General features: G+C 32.1%; 1 protein-coding gene across 1 annotated transcript in view; it reads right to left on the reverse strand.

Moving 5' to 3' along the window:
• LOC106689804 (uncharacterized) overlaps window positions 1-13,146 on the reverse strand; it is a gene marked incomplete at both ends in the record, with an annotated part of 120,523 nt that overhangs the window by 95,060 nt on the left and 12,317 nt on the right. The window contains 6 exon segments of the mRNA XM_014434987.3: window positions 1,966-2,031; window positions 3,286-3,393; window positions 4,329-4,388; window positions 4,473-4,718; window positions 8,099-9,065; window positions 12,792-12,923. Of these exon segments, the coding sequence (XP_014290473.3) occupies window positions 1,966-2,031; window positions 3,286-3,393; window positions 4,329-4,388; window positions 4,473-4,718; window positions 8,099-9,065; window positions 12,792-12,923 (1,579 nt within the window).

The raw sequence follows: 13,146 nt of genomic DNA on the forward strand, positions 1-13,146 counted from the left end.
AATTTATCAGTCTTCATTATCCAAAATTATCACCTTTATTTCAATCTTTTTTTAAATATACCCAATTTAAAATATATATAAGTTACAGTCAGCTTGTACTTCGATGTTCACAATGTATATATACATAAAACTTAGAGCACTCGGACTAAAAGACTTTAAAAAAAGGAAAAGGTAACAGAATATTAACGCACGCTTACTGAAATGATACTACTTTATTATCTCTTTGATGCTCATTTGTCACTGATGCTCATCAGTAATATATAGGCCTTGTCCTACCATAACTCCCCCCTATCAGTTTATGAAAATGCCTCATAAACTCCATAAAGATAACTACAACAATACACAAATAAAAAATAACTAAAGACAAACTAACCCATGTACAAAAAAACCAAAACTAGAAGATACACTTTTCATACTAAAACTAACACATGAACTATTTAAAAACTAATAAAACTTGTCACTCCGTTCTTCTTACCATAAAACTTAGAAACACTAACAATAAAACGTTTGTATTAAAAAGTTGCAAAAATATGAAGCCCCTAGCAACTTATACGACTTAATTAGGAGCTACCTCGAGGTCAGACGGAACTTCCATAGAGAGGGGATGCTCTCAGGGCTCAGTACTTGGCCCAGCCCTATGGAAGCTGATTTTTGACGAGTTGTTGGGAGACTTAAAGGAAAAGCGGTTTCCTACCACTGATAACGTCGACGATCTGGCTGCAGTGGTGTCCTCTAATAGCAGAGCCGGCCTAAGAAAGCAAGCAGAACTTTTTGTCAACCAGGTTGGAGAATGGTGCGAGAGGAAAAAGTAGCGAATGGCCTCTAGCAAGACACTGGCCTTTCTCTTTAGAGGAAAACTGATAGGGCCTAACCTATTAATTTAATAATTCGAGGAACAAGAATACGTCCTAGTGAGGTAGTCACCTACATTGGCATAAGATTTGGAAGAGGATTTAACGTGACTCCTCACTAGGATTACTAGGGAAATAGGGTGGCCCAATCTTTGAACGGCCGGCCGCTACAATATCAGTTCCACAATTCGATTGAGCACTGGAACAGACTGGTTCTTATTATAGCACTATGTGTATTGCAATAATTTCATTTCCAGATCACTTAAAAAGTTGTTGAATAGAATCGAGCAGTTACACAACGGGAGTTTGAGGGAACCGAATGGAGATTTATTAATTAAACTTTAATTTAAATTGCCAAACGGTCCAAGCCTCCAATCAATTAAAAACGACTGATCTACATGACCCTAATAATGTCTATTAGGATATATGGATTTAAGGTTTGGGTCTCAACTAAACCATTGATTCCTTAGGTATCCAATCTGAAATCCTTCGTAAGATTTTTAATGTTCCTTATTTCTTACAAATATAAATCGTCCATAAAAACCTAAATATTCCATACGCAGCCGACCTAAATATCAATCCTTACATTCTAAATTCCCTAACAACCCAAACCCAAAATTTTATAATCTTGCTTCTTCTTATAATCCTCTGAAACGCTCCTAGTGCCAATAGGTAGTTTACATTTACACTAGTATATAGGATATTTATACTATTGACATAAGATTCCCCCAGGTGTAAGGGGTACAGCTAAGCTCTTTGAGATCCCAGCGCATCACTCTCACCACGTCACTAGTACTGAACCAATGGAGGCTGAGCAAGTGCGCTAAAGCCGCAAATACTCAACTTGAGTGAAGCATCTGACCATTGCCAGAACTCCAATTGTGGATTTTTATTTCACGATAAGACTCTAGGCCACTGTCAGGTGGATTATAGGGGTGGGTAGAACTGGAATAGGATTGGACCAAAGGATTTGGATGATTAGTAAGATTTATAATAAATTAGTATAAATTGCGTAAACAAAGTTCGAGTTGATGCGATAATTTTGTCAGTAATATAGTTTTGATTGCTTTCAATATCATATGTTAGTTATAAAAGTTAAATATAAATGTTTTACCTTTAAGATTCGGTAATATATTTAGGATGTTGAGATGCTTGAACATTTTGAGATTTATACCTGTATCTGAAAATAAGTAATATTAATAGTATTGAATATAGTCGAGAGTGTAACATTTTACTGTTATAAAATATTTTAGAACGTTATTGTTTGGATTAGTTTTGTACTAAAATGGTTTAAAATATGAAAGTACAGTAATTATAAATGTTGCTTTATAAAGTGTAGAATCGTTTTTAATTTTTTTTTGCTACACCAAAATTCGAGTCCTTTGGCCATCCGTGCTCGCGCACCCAATATAATTACGGTTTTTACATCAATATAGACTCCTCTTGAATGAAATTATTTCTAATGTCTTGTAGTAATTGACAAATTCAATTCGTCATTTCTTCGAGTTGGTTGCAGGGTGGGCTCTGAAACACACTAGTTTTGAACAAATGTTTTAAAAGAAAATCGTGGTCAATTCTCAAACAGGCTACACTTTGTCTTCTTGGCCGGTTCTTTGGTATCGGCTTCACCAACAAGGGTGCCCATAATTTACCTTCCGAAGCTCTTTTACGTCTCTGACGAACTATGCGTTGCATCCATTGCAGCATTCCATGAGATCCCCTTAGTAGTAGCTGCTTCAAGATTCTTCGGCATTCCAACAATGATAATGATATTTTGAACATAGATAGAATGAGGTTTTCAAAGAAGAAAATTTCAAGCAGGATAATATTTTCGTTCCTCATCTTAAAAAGAAATGTAGGAGAATCAAAAACCTAAAACTTTCGCTCCATTTCCATAAAAAAAGAACTCAAACGATTTAGATCAATCTTTTATTATTATAATTTCTTTCCGTAAAAAGGTTTTTATAGTAACATTAAAATTGTATTATTTTTTCAGGAGGATACTGAGGATACATTAATAATAAAAATGATTTCAATCCAGGTAAGATCCAGATGTCTTTTAACGAAACAGGCAGTCTCTCTTTCTTTTGGGATATTCATTGGATCCCTGGAACAAATTATTCCAAAAGTATTCCCTTGAATTCTTTACTTACTATATTTATAAACTTCAGTCGTGTAGTTCTCAACTAATGATAAGCAGACCATTTAAATAAAAAAATTAAAATTAGTTAGAAATCAGAATTAAAAATTAAAATGTTATTTTGGTGTCATTTATGGTAACATTTTGTAATAGAGGTAAACCAATTTAAATCTTTGCCAAAAACCTCCGAGAGTGTAATGCCGAAATAACTTTTTACGCAAGTAGTAGCTACTAATTACTAAAAATATTTATTAAATATAAAAAGATATATGCATGTATGCATTTTTTCATTACCTCTTTTTGCGTTCGCTTGCGAGGATGAAATAACTACATTTTTCATCGCTGTGTTGTAATGGTCATTTCGTAGCATCCTTTTTATTATTTTTCTATGAACGCTCCAGTCTAAAGGATAAAACAATGAATGACAGATTTTTAAAAATAAATAGCTAAAATATATTTCTCACATACGTAATATAGTATATCGCAAAGATAAAGAAATATATCAGACAAAAAAACAGATCAATATTAGCTAAAGTGGAATCAAATAATTTAGAATAATTTCGAACGATAATAGGTTTTTTTTACAATACGTGGTGATATTGAATACTCGTACAATATAAGTTATCAAAATTATATCATCAGAAAATTATTTTTATTAATAATGATGTACAAATAAATCATATAGGATGAAAAACAAAACAAAAATTATTCATTTTCCAAAATGTGACAATACTGCAAGGAGTGGGGATGGGTTGCGCGTGGTTTTATTTGAGGACCACAAAGTTACATAAGGTAGGAACAATTAATCTAGAAACAATATACATTCGGAGTTTAAATATTGCATGATGTTTTCTTCGTTTATTGTCCAGTAAAGTAAGATTTAATCAATGAAAATGTGTAAAAAAATAAATCTGACTCAGGTTAAATACCACGAGATTTTTCAGAGCGACTTTTCAGAATTCCCCAATTAAAAATCAATTATCAGTGCCGGTGTTCAAATTCACATGAACTGTTATGTTCCGATGAACCTCCAACTCATTTTTCACTAAGCTTCCTATGTCCCTTTGTTCAAAAATCTGGGCATGAAATATAAAATTACATGAGGTGAAGATTTTTTTTTTTAAATCATAGCTTAGGTTGTTTTCGTTTATTTATTCTTATAAAATAAACGTTCAATTAGGTTCGAAAAAATCGATATTAAATTTCTTTACTAATTCGAAAATCTAAAAATGCATCTCATTTTAAGATGTGTTCTCCACTCTTCGACTAGTTTAAGTGTTATCATTGTGAACTTCACCTTATACCGTAATAGTTATCATATTTCTAAAGTGGGATACCTGTTTCATTAGGGACACTTGTATTTTTCACAAGAGGCGTAGTATTAACGAAAGAAGGACCTGAAAAAATTGAATATATTAACTATTCAACCATAATGATTGTTAATATAATCATTGACTAAATACAACTATCAAACACGTTACTTGTTGATCCAGACAAAATATTCTTTAAAATGAGCATTGCAGCAGAGACGTCTTTTGATTTTTCGGAATGAGGAGTACTTTCTTTCAGTTTAGTGGCATTTAGTACATAAGATAAGGGAACAATTGGAAGTGGGGCTGTATCATTTAGCTCCAATTCGGGCGAATTCTCACTGTCAGGGGCTGGTAAATAATCGGATGTATCATTCAAGTCCATATTTTGAACATCGTCCAGGAATGACCACGCTTCTGAAAATGAAGATTTATAATTCACATGCCAATATATCTATTAAAATCTTTTATTTTCTGGTTAAAATTGATAATTTAATTTATTAATAATTGTGAAATGTACTCCGCCGTTTTGTGTTGCCTTAATTTTGTATTCAGTGTATAAATGATCAGTCCAAACTGTATATGTCCATATAATTAAGCAAAGGAGCAATCCAGCAAAAGGTTTGAATACAAACAGTTTCTATTTAAAATTAAAACTAGTCATAATTATGAAAAATATTATATGAATGTAATTAACAAGGAGGCGCGGAAAAAGGTAATAGTTATGTTTGAATGACTACTTTTAACTGTCACAAACTGTACGGAGTTTTTAGTCTTGTTTGAGATACGCGAGGGGAGGGGGAGGGTCAAGGGAGAAGTTATCTACAGGTACCCAAGGTGAGGGGATCACGTTTTAATTTCGTGCTACTAACTCGAAATAGAAGTTAATCCCCCAGGCCGGATTCGAACCGGCCCCTCCAAAGTCGCGAGGCAGTCAAGGCTAGACACCTTAACTCCCTCGGCTACAAACGGCCCTTCATACCAAAATACTGTCCAACCTCCGTGCAGTTTTTAACGGTCTAAACATATCATTGTCATAGGAACATATCTAATGTTATTCCGAAAATAGGAGAAGGATCTTGAAACGTTGAAGTAATATAATTAATAAATAAAGACAATAAAGGAAGAGAAAATACCACAAGTATTAATATTTAAAATAAATATTATTCCATAAAAGAATAAAAAAATTTTATAAATAAAAAAACTAAATTAATTATGAAATAACAGCAATATGAATCTCCACTCATTGAGCAATAACAGGAAACGAAGTAACATGTAACATGTACATGTAGAGGGTGCATCAGTAATCTCAAGTACAGTAGAATTTAAAAGACAAATTTATTTTTAAAAAATACAATAAACAAGTAGGAAATTTCAGAGGTATTAATATCTTAAAGAAACATTATTACATAAAATAATAAAATTAGTTTATAATCCATAGTAGTTGACATATGAATGAGAATAATATGTTCGGGGATACGGTCGATGAAGTTTTACACTCGGATAGAGGCCATGAGTCCCCTTCCAGTAGAGAAGATTTCAACAAACTATATCTTTAGTTGTCATATATGTAATAGTTGTGTAATATGTGTCGACAATTTTTTAGAGTTCTTCTATCGCAATTACATGAAATCTTTTTAAGTATTGGTTAGTTAGTACGTTAAGAAATTGAGTCAGTTTGTAATGGGTGCTTTTGGTTATGTTGTAGTCTTGTGGGACGATGTTCGGAATGTATTTATGTAATGGTCTTCTTTTAGTTGATTGTTGCCATTGTCTGTTCTACTCCAACATGAATAGGAGGAGGAGTTACTTGGACCCAGTACGGGTAGGAGGTGTTACTTGGACCCACCACGGGTAGGAGGAGTTTCTTGGACCCAGTACGGGTAGGAGGAGGAGTTACTTGGACCTAGCACGGGTAGCAGGAGGAGTTACTTGGACCTAGGCAAAATTGCTTTTAAATAACACCAGATCTCTTATTAGAGAAATATAGACATATCGAACAGGCAGCAGCACTAGCCCTAGGTACTTATGCACTTCATGTTTAATAGTTAATGGAAAGATAACCAAACCATGGTGTGTTCAAGTCAATATATATTTTTATATCTTGGTTTTTTTTTCATAAAGTCGTATCTGTACATTTTGGATTCTGTATTTATGAATACAATCTGATGAAATCACGATGGAAGAGAGAGAGACAACACGCACTATCATCAGAAGCTGTCCGTGAAATTGTCACGAGGTAGGTATGTTTAAGGACGGCCATTAACACAGAGACAGATCTATTAACCCGTCTTCATATAGGCCATACGTGACTCACCCACTGTCATCTCAAGAACAAGGGAGGATGCACCGATGTGTCACTGTTGCTGAAGTGATCTCGCTGTTGGGCACATTCTTACTGGGTTGCTCTGGAGTCATACCGATTCTCTTCATGTGTACAGGAAATGATCAGAGAAGACTCCACAACAGTAATAAATTTGTGAAATGTAAATTGTAATTGTTAACATGTAATGGTAATTGTGATTGTAAATTTCTCACTTTGTAATTTCAACTGTATTTGTATTTTATGTATGTATGTAAATTTCTTACTTTGTAATTTCGACTGTATTTGTATTTCAACTGTATGAATATGCCAATTGTAATCGAATTTGTAAATCAAGTGTAAGTAGCTCGAGAGGTCTAAACACTTAAATAAAAAAAAAAAAAAAAAAAAAAAAAAGGACGGCCATTTCCGTTTTAGTGGATTATAAAAAAAAAGTACACACCTTTTTAATTGAGATCCACAATAATGTGGAGAAATGTTTGTTTTCAGGATTAACCACACATCCTCGAATAATATTTACGTACAAATAAAAGTTCACACATTTATAATTTTTAAATGAGTGATTGCGGGTTGAAAACATGTATCCCGAAAAAAATATTTCAAAAGTGAAACGTGATATGGTCCGAGTTATGAGCTACCGGGAAGCTTGAAGAAAATATAGAATTTCGTTTTCTTGAGTGCGAAACATATTTATAACCCATTATGAGTTCGAAAAAAAGAAGAGAGATGGGAAGAATTTTATAACTAAACGTGCGGAGGAGAGGCTAAAGAGGGAAATTCAAAGACTAACTACCTCAACAGATATAAAAAGAAGTTTGGGAATTGAAGTTTCCGTACCATAAAGAGGAACCTTAAGGAAATGTGGTTTATAAAAAAAAAATTAACAAAGTCGTTTCATTGCCAAAAACTAATCAGTTGAGTTTAGAACTGGCGGGAAATTGTTTGGCTTAACCACAGGGCATATGGACTAAAACAGTGCTGACTGATGAAATAAGATTTTGTAAGGGCAGCCCTGGCAATGAATATTCCTTTGTAGAATGTGGTTCAAGAAGCATAAATAATCAACGTAAACGTCTAAATCGAGGTGGGGTATGATAATTTGGTGAGCAATAATTGCTTCTGTAAGTCATTCTTTTGTGTGAGTACATCCCCAGATGAACATTTTTATGTAAAATTTGTCTGAGAAAACGTACAACGATGGCTTCATCTGTTTTTCCGAGTGGAGATCTATATTTTTTTTATTAGCATGACAATGCCACTCGACGATATACTAAAGCTGTTTTTGGGAAAATAAACATGGAAGTTTTGGAGTGACTTCCCCCTTCACCAGACCACTGACAACCCCTTTCTAAGGAAGTTTAAAACTGGGAAAGAAATTTTTAACAGCTCCGAAAATAATAAAAACTGAAAAACCTGACTTAATATCATAAATCAATAACATAATTTAGTATTGATGAAATCAATTATTACATACCTGAATTTAGTAAGCTCACATTGGACGATGATTTGTTTAAGGAATGACCATCTTGGTTATTATCCTGGTTCAAAATCGGAAAGAGCGCGAAGTACCTTCTCATTGTTTCGCGTTGCAATGGGTCTACAATCTTGTGACTACTACTACTGTTTTGAGGAGGTGCTGTGCTACGGCTGTGGAACAGGCGACCAAAGACGCTGAATCTTTTATTTCTTCTAGGAGCACCTCGACCCTTATTGACTTTTCCTACTGTGGAAGGATTTTTGATTATATTCCGTTTGAGACCGTGATAGTACCGGTGAGGAAGGCGAGTTTTTTGAACTTTGTTCTCTATGTATATATTAAATGGGTTCAATCGTAGAGAACCCATTGCCTCTTCCAATGTGAATCCCTTTGGGGGAGCGAATGGCGGAAATATGTAATATTTATCTGGTTGAACTGGGAACTCTCTATCGATAGCGTTTTCTAGGATTTCAGTTTTTGACATGTTCTCATATAGAAGGTGATGTAATTTTGGTTCTTTTGAATGCTTATTCTTACGTTTAGATCTATTCCTGTGCTCTAAATAGTGCCTTGTTTCGTTAATTCTTTCTTCAAGAATTCTTTGCAGCTCTTTTAATTGCTTGTGACTGCGAGCAAAGATAACGGGCACGGCCACATCGGGTTGAACATCATCTTCTTTGCTATGATTGGCGTGCGTTTCATGTAATGGTTTGACTGTGGATGAGTTCAATACCCTGCTATCATTATCATTTTGGTCTTTGACGTTTATTATGGAGAGAGTCACATTTGTATCTTCCGAAATTGCCTTCTTAGGTCTTTTGTGATGTTTGGGTGAGGGGTTTCGCATTTGTGGCATGAGCCCAGTCATTAAAAGGGACGAAGTTCCTGCTTTCGGTGCTATGCTTCTAAAACGTACTGGTTGTCGTTTTGTGTTCACTGCTTCGTCACACGAACAGCAGAAACCCTGCAAAAAGGAAATAAATTATTAAATCTGTTTTTATGGAATCGATTATTAACAGTCACTGCCTATTAGGTGTAATTTTAACTTGAGCATTGTTATTTTTGTAGTTACAATATATTTCTAGGTAGTATTATCATTATCATTTATTTGTTATTTGTTAGAATTATGTAGATTGTATGTATATATACAGTTTCCAATTGGTTATTATTAATCAACTTTATTTAACGCTTTGTCACATCTTATAATCCTTTTTTTTTTAATAATTTATTTATTGTTATTTACAACTGTATACACATATATACAACAAGTAAAGTTGCTGTAGGTGATATAGTGACATGATAAAAACATGTGGAGAATCTACTCATTGATAGAACTCCAATCTTATAATCCTAATTGAACAAGAGTCCAATAGGAGAACAAAAGTAAGTTATGTATAATTAATACTCAAAATTGATGATTCTACCAAGTACAGTATGGAAAAATAAAAAATGGCGGCTGTTTTAAAATGTTAAAAAAGATTAATTGTTAATCGGAGCTCCATGTTATTAAAACTATTTACAGGACTAGAAAACCTAATCGAACATCATTTAAAGTAGAGTAATTTTACAAAAATCTGAGCCATAACGGAGCTGTTTACGTCCAACAGTGTTATTATAATTTGTATTTTTATAGCACAATTTCATAAAAAATGTAGTGAAAAATCAGTAATCAGTGAATTTATCGTGGGAAATTTAAGCAAAGCTAGTTAAATGTACTATAATGTTCGTAGGGGTAAAAGTTTGTATGATATTTGCATATTAAATTTGGTCTGAAATTACAACTAGTTTAAATTAGTCTAGTCAGTACAATTAATGTTCTGCAAAGACATTTATGAATTTTATCTTCGTAGGAGTGGTAGTTATCATGGTATATACTAAAATAAATTGCTTTATAGTCGTTCTGACCAAATTTCATATACAAATATTATAAAAACTATTACCCCCTACGAACACTTTTTTTAATTTTAGTCAGTCATTTCATCCCAATTTTTTATTACTTTAATGAAGACTATATGTAATTACTAGTCATAATTGATGAATCTGCCAATTATAGTTGGGGGAAATATATAATGGAGGCTGTTTCAAAATGTTACAAAAATAAAAATTCATTCTTTAATATCTTTGATATTAACTACAAAATTAGAAAACCTAACAGAGAATCACTTAAAGTAGAGCAAAATTGTTAAAATTTGAGCCCTAGAAGAGTTGTTTACGTTTAAAAGTTCCCGCCATTAGGTTTTTAAAAAGCAATATTTCATTAAATAGATACTGATAAATCAGTAGTTAGTGAATTTATTCTGGGAAATCTTTATCTCAGGGACCCTGAGACGTACAGATATCTAATAGTACTCTAATTAAAGCTATTTTACTGTGCTATAAAGTAGTTTGTGACGATTATCTTTGGAGGAGTAGTAGGTTTTATGATATTTACCAAAATAAAGTTACAAGATGATGATTTCTAGTTGTTTAGACAAAACGTTCGGTTTATAAAAAACCATTTCTCAGGAACCATAAGACGTACAGATCTCTGCTAGGACTCATATTAAAGCTAGTTAAATGTACTATAATGTTCGTAGGGGTAAAAGTTTGTATGATATTTGGTCCGAACAACTAGAAATCAATTTATGTTAGTACATTGCATGAAAACTACTACTGCTACTCCTACGAAGATAAAACTCATAAATGACTTTACAGAACGTTAAACTAGTTTTAATTTGAGTGCTGGCAGAGACCTGTACGTCTCAATCACTAACTACTGATCTTTCAGTATATCATGAAATATTTTTTTTTTAAAAACTTTATATAGGAAACTAGCTCTTCTAGGACTAAAATTTGAGCAAATTTACTCTACTTTAATTGATGTTCTGTTATAGTACAAGAGCCCAAGAGGAGAAAAAACACTCAAAATAAAGGAAATGTAACTTACTATAAAGTACTTTATGACACTTATCTTCGTACAGGTAGTAGTTTTTATGATATTCACATATGAATGTAAATTTGGCAAATGAAAATTTGTCCGAACAACTATAAATCAATTTATTGTAGCAAATATCATGAAAACTACTTCTCCTGCGAATATAAAGTTTTTAAACTACTTTGTAGCCCATTAAAGTAGCTATAATTTGAGTGCTAATAGACAACTGTACGTCACATAGTTCCTGAGATATAGAATTCTCAAAATAAATTCCCTAACTACTCATAGTTCCTGAGATATAGAATTCTCAAAATAAATTCCCTAACTACTAATCTTTCAGTAGATTGTTAAGAAATTTTGCTTTTTAAAAAGCTATATCTCGAGAACTATTGGACGTAAATAGCTCTTTTATGGCTAATATTTCAGCAAATTTACTCTTCTTTAAATAATATTATCTTAGATTTTCTAGTGTTGTAAGTAGTTGTAAGATATAGAGCTCTGAATGAAAAAATAGTGGATTTTTAAGGTTTTAAAACATCCACCATTTTTTATTCCCCCTACCTATACTACTCATTAATTTTGACTAGTAATTATACCTAGTTTTTATTAAAGTAATCGAAAATTGGGGTGAGATAACTGCCTTTTTTTCTTCCCGGTTCTTGTTAGGTTTTCTAGTTATGTAGGCAGTTCCAAAGATATATAGCTCCGAATTAAAAATTATTTTTTTTTAACATTTTGAAATGTCATTATATAACATACATTATTCTGTCTAACTATACTTGGCATACTCATCAATTTTGACCAGTAATTGTACATAGTTTTCATTAAAGTAATCAAAAATTGGGATGGAATGACAAAATTAAATGATAATGAAAATAAAAATGATGAAATTATAGCAGTTCATAGCGATCTTTTTTTCATCCTTCATTATGTATTTTTCTATGCTATAACTTAATTTAGCCTAAAATACACACATCACATAATTCATTTAGCATAATAAAAATCCTTATGTGGTATCCATCCCTCTAACGTTTCAATTTTACAATTTCATCGCTCTTATTTTTTAATTTATTTAATAAATGTTTTCCAAAGCAAGTTTGTATCCAGACTCAAAAATATAATTGGTGTATAGCATTAAAAAAGTTATAATAATAGAAATTTATTTTGGGTAGTTATAAAATTTATAGTTTAACTCAATTTATAAACTAAAGAGTAGGGAAGTCTGTAAGAATTTAAGCCCAAATTAAATATTCATTATTTTTATTACGGTTAAAACATTTAACAGAAATTGGTATAGAAACAAAGTCAATTATAATCATAGTTAAACTAGCTGTAAATGGCACTGAGATCCTCATAGATTTCTGCAGCTCAATTATTGTTAACAATATTTTTTTAAATTTTATTTATTGATAATTATTACAATCTACCACAACGTTCTTTGACAATAAATAATAGTGATAACTGATCACATTCATACTAAAATAAAAAATAAAATAAAGTAAGAATAAAAATATATAAATAAATGGAAAAAACAATGACATAAAAATAATTAAAACGTCTCTCCCAAAAATATATATATAAACAGACGGATAAATAATTTGAACATAATCGGATTATGTTCATGAAGAAAAAAATATAAATGAATAAAATAATATTGTTTATAATATATCATTTGTTTATATTGTGAGGAAAACCCTTCCTCTTTGGTGTTTTCCTTAACAGGTTCCTTCAAATATTATAAATTGAAACCAAAAATGTAATGGTTTTTCAAGTTACCTCACTGAACGGTATCGGTTTTCCGTTGTAATATGCCCTGCCGCAAGTCGGATTATCAAGAACATTGCATCCCATGAAGTGTGCACAGTTGGCTTTGCTTATGATCTCTTCGAAGGCTTTACCATTAACAATCTGTAATTAATAAATAATTATGCACAAATAATATCTAAAATAGTTTCATCTATTATTTAGATCATTCCACCTCAGCTCAACACACTTTTGAACCTTATCATCTCAGATTTTCTTCAAATTTAGCACAGTTGTTGTGTAGGTATAAACTTTTATTAAGATATGTCAACGCATTCTTTAATTAAGATATAACTTTTATTAAGATATGTCAACGCATTCTTTAATT

Source organism: Halyomorpha halys, unplaced genomic scaffold (genome assembly GCF_000696795.3).
Source record: "Halyomorpha halys isolate HHAL.00 unplaced genomic scaffold, Hhal_1.1 Scaffold1472.1, whole genome shotgun sequence".
NCBI lineage: Eukaryota > Metazoa > Arthropoda > Insecta > Hemiptera > Pentatomidae > Halyomorpha > Halyomorpha halys.